Source organism: Apus apus, chromosome Z, assembly GCF_020740795.1.
Source record: "Apus apus isolate bApuApu2 chromosome Z, bApuApu2.pri.cur, whole genome shotgun sequence".
NCBI lineage: Eukaryota > Metazoa > Chordata > Aves > Apodiformes > Apodidae > Apus > Apus apus.
The window spans coordinates 36,523,577-36,542,287 of record NC_067312.1 but is presented as its reverse complement, the minus strand read 5'-3'; the positions used below and the strand labels follow the sequence as shown (position 1 = coordinate 36,542,287).

The 18,711-nt window shown below is 38.0% G+C and overlaps 1 protein-coding gene across 6 annotated transcripts in view; it reads left to right on the top strand.

Moving 5' to 3' along the window:
* Positions 1-18,711, top strand: part of MLLT3 (MLLT3 super elongation complex subunit) — a 162,248-nt gene that overhangs the window by 63,279 nt on the left and 80,258 nt on the right. For all 6 annotated transcript variants that reach the window (XM_051642871.1, XM_051642868.1, XM_051642870.1 and 3 more), the window contains exons 5-6: positions 3,835-3,954; positions 11,816-12,421. In XM_051642871.1, coding sequence (XP_051498831.1) covers positions 3,835-3,954; positions 11,816-12,421 — 726 coding nt within the window. The remainder of the gene's footprint in view (positions 1-3,834; positions 3,955-11,815; positions 12,422-18,711) is intronic.

The window sequence follows — 18,711 nt, the reverse complement described above, 5'->3', positions numbered from 1 at the left end:
CCTTCTACCCAGAGTCAGCCTTAGGTATAATGCTGCCCAGGGGAAGAAATTGTCTTTAATCTTGTCCTGTTTGTAATTAAGTAGCTGAATTTTCTTAAACTGTATATTACTTCACAAGCAAATTACTTGAAAGAATTCTAAAAAGTTTTCTTTGTGATTTTTCTAGGTTTAAATAGGAATAATTATCGTTTAGGACTACTGAATTTTTGTTATACTTAGTGCTTTCAGTGGTGACTGACCTTGATCTTCACTGTAAAATGACATGGGATGCAGCAGTCCAGGATCAAAGTCCATTTATTTGCTACTGCTGCATAATTCATGTGCAGGGCTGAAAAAATATTGTGGTAATGGTTCATTTTGCATGGAGTTTCAACAGGTACCTTGTAGCTGGTACTGAAGGTTCTATTTGAGTTTTTCTGCAGCTCGTTGTGGGGAAGCTCACCAACCTTTTCTGAGGAGGCTGCTGTATGGAATTGTTTGTTGATTATGAGCTCAGTAAATGAAACTATGACGGGTAGCTTGGTATGGATCTGTTTGGGGCGAGATTATTCCCTCTTAATTGGTGGCCTCCTTTCACTCAGAAAAATGAGTAGGGGACAGACAACAGCTTGTTGCTTTATTCCCCTGCAGAATCTCTAATGTGCCTTCATAAGGAGATTGTGTTGATCTGGAGCAACTGTGAAAGCTCATGCAGTTTCTAATTGTGTACGTATCCAGGTGGGGTGGTAGATCTATGACCCCTGCACATTGGTGGTTGCACAATTGGCAGTAAGAGAACACCAGCTTCCATGGAACATTCTGAAGCTGTTGGTCATGCTTTCTGTACTGGGATCCAAAACCCTCAGTTTTGTGTCTTGGAAATGGGTGGTTTTTGTTGGGTGTCTGGGTAGTCTAAGCTGTCAAATGTGTGTTGGTTAGTAAGTGCTGTCTTGAACACACCAGTTTTCTGTCAGCATTCTGAATCAGTTGTTAGTTATATACAGGTATTACAATTTCATAATTTTTCCCAAATTGCTGGAAAAGGGGCAGTTGCAAAAGGTTCCTGATTATAATTGGTGGTGTAGAGCCATTGTTCCCCGATACCTTCTTTTGTTCAGCAGTGCATGGAACTACATAAATTAAGTGCATACCAGTTTTTTTGTTCCATAGTACTCAGTTTTCTTCACCAGCAAATTGCAATGCCTTTAGAAGGCGTCAATAACTTGGGTCTTAGGGAGACTGGTCACTTCAGTTAGGTCAAGTGGGTAGGATAAGTCCTACCCAACAATGTGACTGCTAATAGATTTTGTCAACCACTGCGTGGGTGGTTTTTTCGGGAAATAAATTTTGTCTTTGCCCTTGACCAGTGCTGTCTTTTCTTTAAAGCAACAGGGAGATAAAGGTTTTAAGTACAAGCTCAACAGCTGCAGTATAGTGAGTGCGGGTTTGGTGAACTAGAGGCAAGATACCGCTACCAGCAGATCAATTTGAATGCTTGCATGCATAAGACTTTATTGGCATAAATGATGAAAGGAGAAAAACCATCCTCTGGGAGTGGACTGCTGAGAAAGGGGAGGTGGGGGGCCAGGGTAGAGAAAAAAAGCTGTCCTATGTATCTGTCTGTAACAGCAATTAAAGTAAAAAGTAGCTTGCGTAAACTTGTTCTTCTGACCTGTGGTAGGAGTTGTTTACCATAGTAAGTAATACCAGCATATGATATTCATGTGCTCCAATATGATTCAGTCTTATATTGCTTTCAGAATTTTTTCTTAGATACATTGTTAAGAGTAGATCTTGTTAAATCTTATTTTAATGTTACTATCTTATCTCTGTGTTGAGCTAAAACTTGTATGGAACATCTTAGTAGTAGTGGTGTGGGAAACCTCCCAGTTACAATGTAAACCAGAGAAAAGCAATATTAAGAAAGATAGTTTTTTTTCTTGTCCAAGTTTAGTGATGTATGTAAGTAGCTGCCCACACTGATGCTCCAGTTTGCCTTTCACAGAGAAAATGAGATTGAGTGTGGCTCCTTCAAACCCAGAGGTGCATTATTAAAATAACTGTCCTCCCAAAACTGTCCATTAATTTCAATCTTTGGTGTCACTAGAACACATGTTTGTGTGGTGGAGCTTCTCCTGGACAGCAGTGGATATCTGAAATATAGTTATCTGGGTATCATCTGAGAACTTGCTGAGAGTTCACTCAATCTGACTGAATTGTTAATCAAGACATTAAACAGTTTTGGGCTAAGTATTGATCCTGGAGGTACGTGGTAGTCACTGGCCTCTAGCTGGACCTCACATAGCCAAAGAGAACCATTTCAGTTCAGCAGTCCAGACAGTTCGTCACTCATCTCATCATCCATGTATCTAATACACATTTCATAGATCTGGCTGTAAGTTGGGCAGGATTGTTCTGAGTAAATCTATGCTGACTGCTCTCGGTCATGTTCTTGCCCATCCAAGTGGCTGGAAGTGGATTCCAGGAGGACATCTTCCAAAGGACTGAAGTGAGACTGATGGGACTCTTGTTCCTTGGACCTTTCTGCTTGAACTTGAGTGTGATGTTTGACTTTCTCTAGTCATCACAAACCTTTCCTGATTTAGGAAACCTTTCCTGATTTCCTGGTTTAGGTATCTGAGAAATGGAAAGGAAGAATTGGGAAGAAGAATTGTTACATGTGAAATCCCACCTCACAAAATGTTTGAAAATATCAGTAACTTTAAAAGATATATTTTTTTTTTTAGTGTTTGTTTGTTTGTTGTTTTTTTTTTAAGTTCTTGAATACATGAACTTGGGGTCAAGGAAGGAGAACAACTTTACTGCCTTATTGCTCCACCTTTGAATTCTAGCAGCAGTGTGCAAAGGTGATGCTCAGCTTTCAGGCTGATAAAAGTAATTTCTTACATAGACATGCCCCATAATATTTTCCAAGGTACCATATAGTCCTTTGAATTAAGTTAGCTGCAACAGGGTTTATTTAGACCAATGTTTAAATAAAATTATTTTTAAAAAAAAATTGAAATCCTGGAGAAGAAGCTGTAGGCATTAAATGCAGTATTGACTTGGAGACATAAAATGTGAAGTATACAAACCTACATCCTGGACATCCCAATTTTGCACTTCCCATTCCTCCTTTATTATGATGTGCAATGAGGTATGTGATGGGGTCAGTTTCTCCCCATCCCGAGTATCAAGAGAATATTTTGGTCATCTGAAAAGGCAAGGGTGACCACACAGGGCATCCATATAATCAGGTGTGACGTCTGCCGTGGGAACCTCTGGAAAGAGAGATACATTTCCTTGCAGATGCAGAGCTCTGCAACTTCTCTCCAGCTTTGCAGGGCTTTTCAGACAGCAGGTAAGCTGTCTGAGATTTAGGGTTTTGAAACTACAGATAAATTAATAGTTGTGCTAGGAAGCACAGTACGGTCTTCCTTCACTTTGCTTTAGTTGAAAGCAAAGTCTGCTGCATATATATGTTTATGGGGTATCAGCAGTTCACAGAATTTTTAAATGGGATGAACTTTCAAATATACTAGATTGTTCAGGACAAGAGAGTGAGTGCTAAGGATGTACATGCTGTGGCATGTAAGGAGCCATAATAAACCAGGCTATGCTGTTTTCTGAGGAGCTTGAGTTGTATTTGTGTGAAAATTGAAATATATTATTTCCTTATCAAATAGAGGATGGCAGTGTCATTTCGTTAAGCCATTCTCTGTTGAGAAGAAACACAGTTACAGTTTGTTCAAGTTCTGTTCTCCTATCAGTGTGATTCGTTAGTGCTTAGGCAGGTGAGGCTCACTTTATCTCTGTTGGTAATGTTTGACTGACGTGCTTTCCCTCTTGTGACAGATCATGGTAATGTCAGATGGCACATCATTCTCTTCAGGACTGAGCCTTCATCTCCCCAGCCTTCCCAGTAACTCCTTGCCTTTTTCTGAAGTGAAGAAGAAATCATCTCATGGGCCAAAGGTGAGATTTGTTTTGCTGGAAGTTAGTGCTTGCCCTGGAAATTAACTTCAGGAAAAAAAGGTATTTCTAGGTATTTTTGCAGTCTCTTTATATAGTCCAGTGATAATAGGTCTTGACATATCTTTGTTCTGAGCTTACTGTTCATCAGAGAAAAATAATGCAGAACAGGGATGATTGTAAGAATTAGGTGGCAATGAAAGTATGGTTTTTCTGGCTTTTGTAAATGCAGAATTGTTTTCCTCCTTTCCCAGAAGGAATTCTAATGGTCTGTTGTAGTATTAGTGGAGTCTGCTGATGGAAGTTTGATCTATAGAAGTGAAAGAATATGAGAAAATACTATAGTAATGGATCAATTTATTAAGTGTGTTTGAACACTTTTCCAGATAATTATGTGGAGTAAAATTTTAAGCTAGGTTCTTTAGGAATTTTGTTTACATTTCTGGGGTTAATTCTTTGCTACTGTTTGAAATATAGTGATGCATCATCAGCCTCCATGGCATAAAATTGAGCCCCCAACCTAGAAAATGGTGAAAGGTATAGTCCCATGAACCTTTTGAATTTGAAATGGACCTTTCCAAAACAGCAGATAGTTTCTTCAGTTAGAAAAAATGAATTAAAGATGTGGGAGAAGAAAGACTGTCTTGCCACTGAATCAAATAAAAATTGCAATGCAACAATTTGCTTTGTAAATAAAACAACATACATGCCTTTTCTTCATTCTTATAAATTGTTTAAGTTTTCATTTTCTTTCTTAGCATCTTGTCATTTTGACATATGTTAGTTAATCTTGCAGTGCATGTACTACAGTGGGCAATAACCATTGTTATCAATGACTTCCATGTTCTCCAGCTGTGCCAAATCTTGTAACTTGGAAGAACTGTCAGATAATGACCGATGGGCATGCTTAAGTGTGCCCATTGATAAGCATGTGTCACAACAGTAAATATACATAGTGAGGGGAGGGGGAATGAAAGTTCTTTGACATGTGTCTCTCTGGTTTGCATTGTACCTGAGTGCCTCACAATCTCTGATGCGGGTCTTGCAACATTTAAGGGATATATGGATGTATGATTATTTTAATTTTCCTAACGACAAGCTGAGATATATTGAATCTCAGGATTAGATTGAAGGTGCTTACTTTCAAATGGTAAAATGACTGATTAATGCCTAAAAGGAAGGCACCTAGCTACACCAGGTGCTGGAAGCAAGGTGCTGAAGATAACTGTCTGACTGGTGAGGCTATGATTCATCTCCATCTGCTTGGATACTGAAGATAAGTTACTTGGACACTTTGCCATCAATAATAGGGGCTCTTAGGAGGTTGGGTAGCATTGGAGTTCAGTTTCCAGTCACTTGCTCAGATTCGGCTGTAATGTTGATTAACCCATGTCTTCCATTGCATGCCATAGCAGCCATAGTGAGGGTTGGCCTAAGTAAGCAGCCCAAACACCTGCAAAAGGACTTCAGTGAGGTACAGACAGGATACCAAGTCCCACAGTCATGTGCCATGTAGTAACTGTAGACCATAAGTCGTGAATCTCCAGAGAAAGTTTTTTCGTAAGCAAACACTAACCTGGGATGTAATTTTCTGAGTTGTACTCACACAGTGAACTTTTGTCTGGTGTAGAAACATAGCAGACTTGGAGTGTGGTTGGGGTGATGCAGAGTGAAGTGAATGTTACGTGTTTGCTGCACTTACAAATGAGTGTTTGAAATCTTTTCGTTTTTGTGAAGCAACCCAGCCACTTGCAGTGAGTTTGACCCATAGCAGGAAGATATGGGAGTCAGTAGGAGGTTAGATGTACATCAGATCTCAAGATTGTCTTCAATAGCTGAAAAATCATTGCCTATTTTAAAATATAACATTTTAAAATAGGGATGTTCAGCAGCAATGCTGTCTCTTTGAAATAACTTTTTCCAACCTTGTATGCTGTTCACTGGAGATTTTACTGCTTGGAACAGATGTTACGTGAATATGCTGGCCCATGTGTGTGATTATTTGATTTTCCCCTTCCCCCATCAGTCTTTGGCTCCTGTACAATTTAAAATGCACACTATGGAGCAACTGTCCTTTTGTCTCCTAGAGAAAGAGTTGTAAATAGCTGTCTTGCTGAGTCTTATCAGCTGTTTTTGAGATATGGAAATACCAAATAACATTGGCTTTAGTATAACAAAAAAGTTTATTATTTTGTTTTGTTTTTCTAGTAAGTCCTAGATGGAGAGAACCCTTGGATTTTTATCTTTAGGATTTTTGTTTTGACTGAGGGACAAGATAGTTCCAGCCAATGTGTAAATAGATTTTTGGTTTTCTTATCCATAACCCCAACGATGAAACAACTGAAGTGTCCACATTTCATTTAGAGATGCCTCTAGAATAGTAGCTGTAGAAAGGTCTTGGTAGTTCTTGAGAGTATAAATAGTTTATAAGTGTGTGTGTTTGTGTTGTGTGTACCCCAGGTGCCTGTATAGGATGATTTGAGGGTTTTTCTGCTGCAGCAATAGCCCTTTGATGTGCTTGGCTTGTCTTTGGTTTGTTTTTTGTCTGTGAATACCGAAGTAAACTTTGAGGTCAGTCTTAAACTCTTAGTATGGAAAAACAGACCTAAGAATATTTGCTTACCTATTTGCCATTACAAAGCACCACAAAGACACTCTGGTTAAACAGGAACTGCAGTCAAGGCAGTAAAACTAGTGCAACAAAGCAGTGTTACTGATTTAGTATTAACTTAAAAAAACCCGCAACAATGCAAAATTGTCAGTTTTGCTTTCTGTCACATCCTCTTCTGAACTATGTATTAAAAATTACAGATACTTGTATTTCTGAAGATCTGTGATTTTGTATTTAATTTAATGGAGATGATGTTAACAAGCCCAGGTATTGTGAATCTAAAACAAAACTTTGGTCTTGGAAATACAGAGTACAGGCAGAAATGCATGAAACCTTACTTCATTAATTTTTTTTAGAATATAGAGATAGACACAGGCTAGCTACAGATGCTGTTGCTTTTAGATCAGTTTTACTACTGTGCCTGTGCAGTACTTACTTATGTAAGTACTATGTGCACAGAATAGAGAAACTGCTTGATTAGTTCTGTTGGGATGATTGTCTTTTGGAATGAGCTGTGGTGTCAGCTGCAGTGAAATGATGTTTACTTTATAAACAAAAATGCAAAAGCTCTTATTTCTCTTTATGACTGGTAAAAAAAATACTGTTCTATGCTTTCCCTTTTGGCTTTCTCTGTCAAACAAGTGAGCTTTGTAATTCTCCATCTGCTTCTATTTCTCCTGATGTCATTGGTTGTAATAGTTGGTGGGCTGGACAAACTGAAGTGTGGAAGTCTTTGTAAATGTGTGATACAGTAATAATCTGTAGGCTTTCAAAATGTTTTGTTCTTTTTCCTCTAATCAGTTAGTATTTTTATGAAATAATAAAACATTTGTATTCAACAGAAATCTGAATTTCCTTGAAGAAGTAATTCCTTTTAGAGGTCTTCCTCCTCTTTTCCTCTTAAGAGGAGCATGCATATTTGGGACTAATTCCAGTCCACTGGTTCAAGATGGACAAATTTTTTCAATAGGCAAACATTTATTGAAGAAATGCTTTTCTATTACAAATTAAAATAATGCATACTTTTTTTTATGCTCACTAGTACTAAATTTGTATACTAAACAATAGACTGGGATTGCTATGCCAGTCAATGTGTTCAGTTTAATGACTTGATAAATTTTAATGAACCACCTCTCTTCGTGGATGGTATATGTCTGTATCATATCTCATATGCTTGTACTGTGATTTCTATGTAAACATCAGCTTTCATGTTGTAGAAGGAGGAAGGAGGTCTCATTTTAAAATTGAAAAGACAAAAAGATCTCAAGTTACTTTTTGTTTTAGTATTATTTTAGTATTATTGCACCCAAGCACCTATTTCACAGCTCTCATCTATTGGAAAACCACTAAAATGAGTCTCTCTTTTTCGATCAATTTAAGATATGAGGTAAGGAGACCAAAAAGAAACATGAGAACTCCATTTAGTTTATTAATGGCACATATTTTATTTCTTCCTAGGGTAACGTGTAGAGTTCTGGCATGGTAGAAAAAGATATGAAGATAAAAACATTAATAAGTAGTTCATATGTCAGCCTTTGGGGCTGGTCTTACATCAAACAAAACATGAAGCATTTAAAAAGAATGTATAAAAAAAAACCATCAGGAAAGGAGTTTTGAGTAAAGTAAAACATTTCAAGAAAGGAGTAGTCTTTTTTTAATTTTTTTTTTTTTTATTACTAGCCTGGAAAGTGAGGATGTGCCTTACATTCAGTCATTCAGTGTCATCATAATATTGTTCATTGTTGATGCTTCTGCCCGTTATTAATATTGATGCAAATATAATATATTGATATACAGTTAGATTTCCAAATTGGACTTGAAAATACATTTGTAGTACTGATGCAAAAAACGTGAAGCACAGTTGAATAATTCATGCAGCACTGTATGAAAATTCAGTGTTTTACCAATTAGTTAAGATAATGAGAAGGGAAAAAGAGTTAAAAGTAATTATTTTTAATTAATTGTTTCCATCTATTGCTACAGAGCATATGGGAGTTAATCCACTTTTTGTGCATGTGATGTGTAAACTGTCCAGGTTATGCAGCATTAAATACTAGCTTAGTACGTCCTGATTGGAGAAGTCATCACTAGTTAGTTGTCTGTCAACAGGGATCACACAAGTGGATGTATTCTTGGTCTTAATTTCTCATCTTGTTGACACGACTTTTATTGAACAGGCTAATTCTGCTTTGTTTTATTGTTAGGGGTTTTTTCAGAGCAGTTCTACTGATTGTATTTTTAAAGATAAGTCAGCCGCCGTGGAGGTTGTGCTGCTCAGGTCGTTCAGTTTCCAGCACACTGCTGCTAACTCATCTGCCTTTTGGGTAAAATGGTCATGAAGTATTGGGGAAGAAAAGCGGCATGTGTTTTCCCCTCTGCAAGTTCTGTAAACCTCTGGCAGTGCTAGACAGCCAGACATACCACATCTCCATAAATATGAGGTTTGTACTTTTAACACCCTGGCTGGCAGCTGAGCCCCACACAGCTGCTCACTTGCATCCCTAAAAGCGGATGTGGGAGAGAATCAGAAGGCTAAAAGTGACAAAATTCATGATATACAAACAGTTCAATGGAGAAATAAAAAACTGTGATTATAAGCAAAGCACACCAAAGAATTAATTCAAAACTTCCCATTGGCAAGCAGGCATCAGCCATCTCTGGGAAAGCCAGGCTTCATCACATGTAACAGTTACTTGGGAAGACAAATACCCAAGTTCAGACATCCTCTCCTTCTTCCCCCAGCTTTTATTGCTGAGCATGACATCAAACAGTCTGGGATATCCCTTTGGTCAGGTAGGGTCAGCTGTCCTGGTTGTGTCCCCTCCCAGCCTTTTGCGTTCCCCCAGGCTCCTTGCTAGCAGGGCAGCATGAGAAACAGCAAAGGCCCTGACACTGTGTGAATGCTGCTGGGCAACAGCTAAAACTTCAGTGTCCTTTCAACACTGTTTCAGCACAAATCCACAGCATAGCCCCAAATAAAGCCTGTCCCAGCTGAAACCAGTACAAGGGTCAAAACTAAAGGAAGATTCTTAGCGCTGTGAAATCCTAAATATGGATTGCTGGAAAATAAAGCCAAGCTAGGGGCTTATTGATGCATTTTATAAAGGTTGAAAGCATATCCAGTATTACGTAGATGAGAGAATTTTGGGCACCACTTTGCTCAGCATCTTGCAAAGGACTTCGTTGAATAACCAACTGAATTCTGAAAAGTCAAACCCAGAATTGCATTTGTAATATTTGTACTGACTAATATCCTTTTTAGTAGTTCCCTGTTTCTGGTAATGCTTTCTTTGCATAAAAATTATATTGGAAGAACACTTTATTCTCAGTATTATTCATAATCCTCTATTTCAATGAAATAATTTGCTTATAACTATGGTTTTAAACTTATGTATTAGGATGCCCCTATTTAAATATATTCTGACTTATGACCAGCACTGTCATCTTTTTGTTCTAGGAAGGAGTAATTAAAGACTCTTGAGCTATAAGATATATAGCTGCCAGCAAGTAAAGTGTGAGCATGGGAATCTTAAACATAAAATGCATAGTCCATATAATTTCACTAAAACTATTCCTGTTCTGCCAGTCTTATCTTCACTGATTAATTATTTGAAAATTGCAGGGTGTGATACTGGCATGGCATTTACTATCACATAGGGACTTTCTTGCTTTCAAAAAGTGTTGGTTTCCTAGGTTCATAGGCTAGTAATCTTGTGGGTTTTCATCAGGAAAAAACCTTCAGATATTTTATTTTCTAGGTTAGTGTGGGTTCTTTTTTGTATTATTTCAGCTTAGTGTTGTTAATGAAATCCTATTAAGTGTAGATCTATATATAGATTAGGATTTTTACAAATTTCACAATACATCAGGTTGCATTTTTTTGGTGTGGTGTTTTTTGTTTTTTTGGTTTGTTTGTTTTCCCCGGAGTTTTAGTATTTTCAGTTTTATACCATTTAAACCTCTATTCTAGGTAAAGGGAAGGAAGTCAATGGGTATATGAAATACATTTGTCAATGTGTTTCTTTCTACAAGTTTCTCAGTTGCTACTCAATATGTAGGTAGAAACGCGTATAATCAGCTTTGAAGAAAGTAAGCAACCTAAATTTTTGAGCATAGGTTCCTGTAAATTGAAACGTCATTTTGCAGATTTGAAGTGGTATAAAAATGAACCTTGTTTCTGGAGAGAATGCTACAGGTATGTAGTGTTTTTAACAGTGCATCTAAGCTTCTGTGTATTTTTGAAATCCTGAACACCTACTGCTAGCAGTCTTAATGAAAGTGGGCAGTGCTGAAGCTCTCCACATCTTTTGAAAATTCTCAGATGTTAATTCTTAGAAGAAAGGATCCCATACAACCCATTCCAAATGGTTCAGTACCTGTATTGCCAGTTTAGCTGCAGATCACAGCTTTCTTTGCCACTTCAGCTTTCACATTCACCTGAGTGAGGAATGATACAGCTGTGCACTTTTTGCTTTTGCATATCTTCTAGGACCACTGAGTCATCACCCTCTCAGAAACCTTCTTGCTTATAGTATTTGAATTTAAAAAAATGCAATTAAATTCTCAGTGGACACAGCGGCAATAAATGCAAAGAAAGGTGTTTTTTTTTTTTAGAAAAGGAGGTTTTCCATAAAAAGTCATTGACTGCTGAGATGTTGCTTGTCAAACCAAGTCTTTCATAGCCAGGCTGGACCCAGAGTTACGTTGTATAAGGAAAATGATTTTGTATAAGCTGGAGAGAGGATCAGAGTAGAGAAGTAAAAATTCACCTGCAATATCATAAGTACGAGTTGCTCTGGTCTGGAAGTAGTTCTGTTGATGGTCTATGATTGATATACTGATCTTCCCTTATGCTGTTTGTGTTTTGTTTTGCTGATAACTAATGGTCATGGTAAACATTTCCTAAACTGTTTTTGTTTTCATCTTATGATGTTTCTTAAAAACTGCACCTAATTCTAAACATAAAAACTGACTTGTCTTTAAGATATTGACATGCAGTGCCAACTGCTTATGTTCTGCTGCTTGGTAACAGATAAGTTGACCAAAATGATGGGGCTTTTATCTGTTCTTATAGAGGTATTTGCAGTTTCTGGTTTACAACCTGAAGTTCAGAGGTGTTAATATGAATCCTTTGTCTGTATTGTGTCTTTTGGGGGCTTTAAGTGTTTTTCTTTATTGTTGTTGTTCGGTGGGGTTTTTTTTGGTTCATGGAGGTTTTTTTGGTAAGTAAAACTTTTAATTTCCTTTCTGCAGGACCCGGCTAGGATTCTGAACACAAATAGCAGCAGCAGTAGTAACAGTTTTACCAAGACCCACAAGTTAACAAAAGAGCACAAAGAAAAAGCTTCTAAAGACTCAAGAGAACATAAAAGTGCCTTCAAAGAATCTTCCAGGGAACACAACAAATCTTCCAAAGAATTCTCTAAGAAACCCAAAGAAAACAAACCACTAAAAGATGAAAAAATAGTTCCTAAGATGGCCTTCAAGGAACCCAAACCCATGTCCAAGGAGCTGAAATCTGAAAACACCCCAATCCTTACCATAACTGGTGGGCAGCAACAAGAAAAGAAGACCCCCACAAAAAGGCCCTCTGTTCTGGACTATGATGAAACTTCTGCAAAAAAAAGAAAGAAAAGTGGCTCGTATTCATTATTTAAAAGTTTTTCTAGTGACCCACCACTGATTCTTACTTGTTCAGCTGACAAAAAACAGACAAAGGATAGATCTCAACCCAAGGTGGGGAGAGTCAAAATTGAAAATGATGTACTGGAAAGGAAGACCCCTACTCTGCCTCCGTTCGATGATATTGTAGATCCCAATGATTCTGACATGGATGAAAACATGTCCTCCAAATCTGAAGTAAGTCGTGTTTGGCTTTGCTTTGAATGTATTGAGTATTCCCAGTCTGCGGGTATGGGCACCATATTTGTATTTTCCCCTTTCCTGTCTCCTCTGTACTGGCAGATTGTTCAAATTGAAGGATTTTGTCTGCTGGCTGTTCAAACTTCATGCATGTTCTAGTTGAATTGTTTTGCCTGTTTGAGTCTACTCAATTTATAAATCTGTCAACATAATGACAAATGAGACATATGTGAGATAGCTATAAATAATATTGTTCTTTTGATCTTGTTTGTTTGAATTTCATGTTTCTTGTGAGATAAAAGTAAATTGATTGGAATCTTTTTATTTCACACTCTTAAGTCTTTGTGTTCAGGTGTTAAGAGAACTCAGTAAATTCAGGAATGGGTTGCAGTAAGTCAGAGTGCTGTTATTTTTCTACTAAGAATGGCAGTTTGGTGAGTTATTCTAGTTTTGTGGGGGAGGAGGAGTTCCTAGAATCCTCACTGTGATGGGGAGAATCTATCCAAAGCAACAGGCTCACCCAATAAGAAAAACATGGAAGAAAATTATGGAAGTTTGCTTTCCTGAAAATATTTGCCTACCATACCTGCTCATCTGTTTCAAGCATAATTTACTCTTGATTATTGGATTTTAATGATTCTCCCATCAGACTTCAGTTTTCAGAAGCATCTTTCATAGAGTGATGAGTAGAGAAGGAAAGGGAGGGGAAGAGAAGGCTTGTTTGGTGCCTTTATTTGTTCTTATCACTAGAGGTAGTGTGCATGGTAGAGAGGAAGTCTTGCCTGCCATTCCTGTTCAATTTTCCCACTTTTGTGTTTTCTGTTGTTCCTCAGTTACTGCAATCAAATTCATAGCCCTTCTTGCCCTCTCTGGAACAGATGATAAATATACCCTGCTAGGAGGGAAGGGGTAATGTTGACATTAGGTTTTTACATCATAGGAACTTGCCACAAGAGATAAAGGAATTTCTTTCTGAAGTGACCTTTTAATGACTAGTCCCTTAGGGCATGCAAGGGCTATAAAATTTAGAAGGTATGTAATAAGACAAGCTCTGCTTTACAGCGTGGCACTGGTGATACTGTGGTTGAGGTGGCATTCCTGTTCTGGCTTAGAACTTCTGAATTTGTCTTTAAACCTGAAAATATTTACCCTTGTTAACCCTGATGTGAATTATTATTTAATGTCTTCAAAACAAGCTGAATCTTCTATTTTAGTCTATGTCAGTAGCCCGAAGACTTGCTAACTACCCTCAGTATAGCCGACTAATTAGCATAGATTTTGCTTTCAAGTTCCTCTTCCTTCAAATAGGTGCCATATAGTGACACATTTACTGGCAACAGTAATTCTTCATTTTTCTTCAAAGACAAAAGAATTGAGAGGAGCCACTGCAGTGTAACTGGAATTTTACAAATGGAGCCACTACAGAGGTGTGTGCTGTATATCAACTTGCACGTAATTGTTATGTAAAGGGTATGGATAGGATAATTTTTAATTGTTGGCTTGTGTTTCCGTCTTTGTTGTCTTGCAGCCTCTTGCCCATTACCAATGTTATAATGGATACCCCCTTGTGTTTCTCAAAGAATGACAAAAATCCACTTGGGCTGCTACTCATCATGCATCTGCAGTAGATTTGCAGGAGCTAAGGGGTACCGCAATTCTGTACTAAACCAAAAAAGCAGATTCAGGGTTTTCTATTTGTGCAGTGTTACTGGGAGAGTAAACTACTGGAGTCCACTCAAAGAGAAGGAGATTTTGCTGGTCTGGGCTCTGGTTTATTTTGTTGGTGGTGTCCTGGATCATGAAACAGATAGGTCTTCAATGGGAGGAGCCAGTGTGGTCCACATCTGTGTGGGTGAAAAGGGTGTCTGCCACTTTGAGACTGTGCTTACTAATAGGTCAGGCTGAGTATGGCTCCAGTCAGTGGCTGGATACTATTTAGAAAGTTGTTAATATTTTTAGAAAAGGTATGTATGTATGGAACTGGAAATAATCCCCTGACATACCTGGTAAATTGGTAAATTCATACCATTGTTGGTGCTGTGGGAGAAAGAGCTGGGCAGCCTGGTTAATGAGTGTCTACAGAATTTCACAGAGAGTTGTTCCTTCTGCACTTTCAAATTTTAACCAGGGAGCCTAATGAAAGGAGGGAGTGTAATAGAAGTAATTATGTACATTTTAAAAGAATATTTTGAACTTTTTGTATGCATTGGTGGATTTCTGAGCATTTCAGGCAAAGGAGTAACTTACAGCTAGATCCATAAAATTTGTATCTTACAATTAAGTAGTTGTATAATGATAAAAAAGAGTGAGAAGTTGCCATCTTATGTCAAGAGTAATGGAAGTGAAAATATGGTATACATTACATATGTTTATTTTGCTATACAGGAATAGATATTTCAGGTCTAGTTATACATGAAGATACTAACTGGCATAGTTGCCTGATAGTGGGAAAACACTTTTTCAGTGGAGTGTTCTGACGTAATAATATGTTGTAAAATTAAGTCAAATGTTATTTCTTACTCAGGTGCATTTACAGTGATGGGTATCATAGCACTGATGAACAAAGAATATTACATTATTTAGGAGTATATTTGGTAATAAAGTATCCAGGTTTTATTCCTAAAGTGGCTTTAAAAAAATCAAACCCACAAAACCCAACTCAGCAAATTTGGGTTAAATATACCAAATCAGATTACAACTCCTAAAATACCTAAAAGAAAATTGTTAGGATATCACAAAAATATTAGCTTTGACTCAAGTGTATTTTTTGCAGCTTAGGCTAAAACTATAATGCAATCCTATTACTGTGTCAATTATTTATAATTTTATTACAACAGCTTTGCTAAGAATCTTATGAGGACAGTATTTTCTTTATGCTGTGGAATAAGAGGTATTTTCATTCTCAAACACGTCCTGAAACCATGATTGTTTGTGTTAGTTCATATGCATAACTATGCATAACAAACATGATAAATTTGTAATTAAAGGTGTAATGGAACAGAGCTGTTTGTAACTGCTCTGTAGCTTAGGTTGTATTACTTCACCTTAGAAGTATTTTAGTTGTGTTTTTATAATTTACAGAGAGTTGAATTTGTAAATAGGTGCACAAAACCAAGTAGGTTTTGTATGTATGTCTTTAAAACAAAACAAACCAACAAAAAAGTCAGGAGGAGGATAGAGATCTTTATTTCAGGGGTTTTGCAGGAATTTTCCTTTGGCAAACATTAATTGCTTCTGAATTTTGCCCATTAACTGATCTTTTAATAATACATGAGAAGCAAGTTCAGGTGTGGGACATCAGCAAACTCTGCTGGCATTATTTCTGGAAATTAATCCAGCAAGCCACATAGTAGAAGTTAAGATGCACTCATTGTGCTTTTATCAAACATATTCACAAGAAGGTAGAACTTCCTGCAAAATTAAGTTTCTTGTTGTTGCTGGTCACACCAGAGACTGTTTCAGAGGTAAGGATAGTCCATGACCAGCTGCAGTTGTGAAAGATGGGTTTAGGTTTTTAAATTAAGGATGACATTCTGAGAATTCCTCATGGTAATGGAAGCTGACAGTCATCATTAAACCGTGATTCTGTTTCACTTGGCAGGTACTACAGAAAGCAATGCTGCTACTCCTTTGTCTTCATAGAATCATACGGGTTGGAAGGGACCTCTGAAGATCATAGAGTCCAACCCCCCTGCTACAGCAGGAACACCTAGGGCAGATCACACAGGAACGAGTCCAGACAGGTCTTGAAAGTCTCCAGAGAAGGAGACTCCACAGCCTGTCCAGGCAGCCTCTCCCAGTGCTCCATCACCCTCACAGTGAAGAAGTGTTTCCTCATGTTGAGATGTAACTTTCTGTGTTGTAGCTTCTAGCAGTTTCCCCTCATCCTATCACAGGACACAGCTGAAAGGAGATTGGGCCATTCTTGACATCTACCCTTCAGATCTTTGTAGACATCAATAAGGTACCTTCTTAGTCCTCTGAAGACTAAACAGTCCCAGGTCTCTCAACCTTTTCTCATATGACAGATGTTCCAGTCCCTTTATCATCCTTGTAGCTCTCCATTGGACTCTTTCCAGCATATCCCTGTCCCTCTTGAACTGGGAAGCCCAGAACTGGACACAATACTCCAGATGTGGTCTTACGGGGGCAGAGCAAAGGGAGAGGAGAACCTCCCTCAGCCTGCTGGCCACACTCTTCTTAATACATCCCAAGATACTATTGGCTTTCTTGGCCACAGGGGCACACTGCTATCCGATGGATAACTTGTTTCTTCTCCAAGTTCCTTCTCCATGGGGCTGCTTTATAACAGGTCAACCCCTAGTCTATATTGGCTGCACAGCCTTCAGTTGAATCAGCCAATCCTCCCAGCTTCTTCAGATACAGACCTTGTTCAGTGAATCAAGGTGGAGCATATCCTTTCCATTAATGGGCTTTAATTTCAGACAGAAAAGCAGGGTATACTCAAACCATTGGCATCATGCTCTACCTAGTTCTGGGTATTCAGACAAGGACTTGGAGCATCCTCAGAGAGGTGGATTTGTTCATGTGGAGAGCACCCTTTGAGCTGTTCCTGGAAGTTCAGGTTTAAGAAGGCAGGCAGATTAGCATACTATTTGCCTTGGGGGTGTTTTAGAGAGCCAGACACTGTTCTCTGATATCCTGCAGTCAATGCCTGTTTTGAGCTCCAAATACCTTTATAAAATTACAGTAGGAAATAAAGTGAATCACAACCTTGCTTAGGAATAACACTTTTTACCCTCATTGAATAACCTTTCTGTGCATGACTGAAAGAGTAAGACCATGTGTGGTCATTTCTCTGTGGTCTATTTGGCATATGCTGTAGTGTGGTGCACTGCTGTATTTATTTTAGATCTGTTTTTCTGTTGCCTTTGAGCTGTTGGCAAGTGAAAAGTGGTCTCTATTTCTCACGGCTTTGTTGAATATCAATTTTCAAATACATCCATGATTTAAAGTGTGTTGGACTTCAGCAATAGTGATAGACGTTATTTGAAACAGTGAGGGTCTTTTGCTAGCTATATGAGCTAGCAAAGGCATTCAGAAGTGAAATGTATATTCAGTTAGAAATTACACATAAGACTAAGGAATTATTTTACTGGCTTTGGTACGAAGCACATAAAGTAGAAGTGAAGCCATGTCACATTTATGGTTTTAATGAGGTGTAGGAATACTAGCATAGTCCACTTAAACTCCAAAGATTTTTCTTTTAAATTCAATGGCAGGACATCTTAATTAAAGTCTTATCTGTTTGCTTCCTACATGGGATAGTGAAACTACCCAATTTGAAAAAAAACAACCCATGAACAACAAAAACTTGACCTAGCTGGTTTTGCTGCCTGTGTGATGATGAAATATGACCATGTTCTCAAAACATTTGTATGAGCTGCAAACTGGGGAAACAGAGAGTTTCAGATTGGATTGCAGTGTTTTCCATGGCTAGAGGTGCGCCTTCTGAGCTTTGGAGACATCGCAAAAGGGGTGCTCTGATACTTCTTATTTAATTATTACCAGTTTGTCTGGGTTAGATAGGGAGGCAAAAATGGTGCATAGCTCTAAGTGAAGCTGTAGAAGCAGAAGGGCAGAAAGGACATCCTACCTCTGTGTTCAGGTGTTAAAAAATGTTCTCAGTGTAGCTCCAGTTGCAGTAATCTGAATAAAAATGTAAAATCTGCAATATATGAAAGTGGTTTGTTGGTGGATTTTTTTAGAGAATACATGTGGCTCTGTTGCATGAATTCTGCTCCTGGTGTGATAATTTTGCATATGTTGTGTATTGTTTTTTCTCTTCCTGCCATTGTAGGATGTAGCATTGCCATTAGTAACCATACCAACCTATTGGCATGTTGAAGCCTGTGGAAATACAAACTGAGCAAATATCTATGGTAGCAAATTTTGACAGCTCAGGGTTGAAGAGTTTCACGTATTAAAAGCAAAGTAGCAGGTCTTTTGCCTTTGGAAAAAAATGCCAACTCCTTCTTTGAATGGCCATCACAAAACAATAAAACTACAGCAATGATCAGATAGGCTATGGGTTTGTACTTACTCAACTACTTGCATATCTTAAAGCAGTCTTAAAGTTTCAGCATGAATAGTAATCCATAAACTGCCACTTTAGATGTGGCACATCATCTAGTGATTTGACTTGCAAAAATTGAAGAATATTTTTAAAACCCCCATGGCCTTCTAAAACCTTCAGGCCCTTGTTAGCTGAAAAATCCTGCTTTCTGCCAGGACTGGGAGCCAAAGTAAGATTTCTTCGGATAATA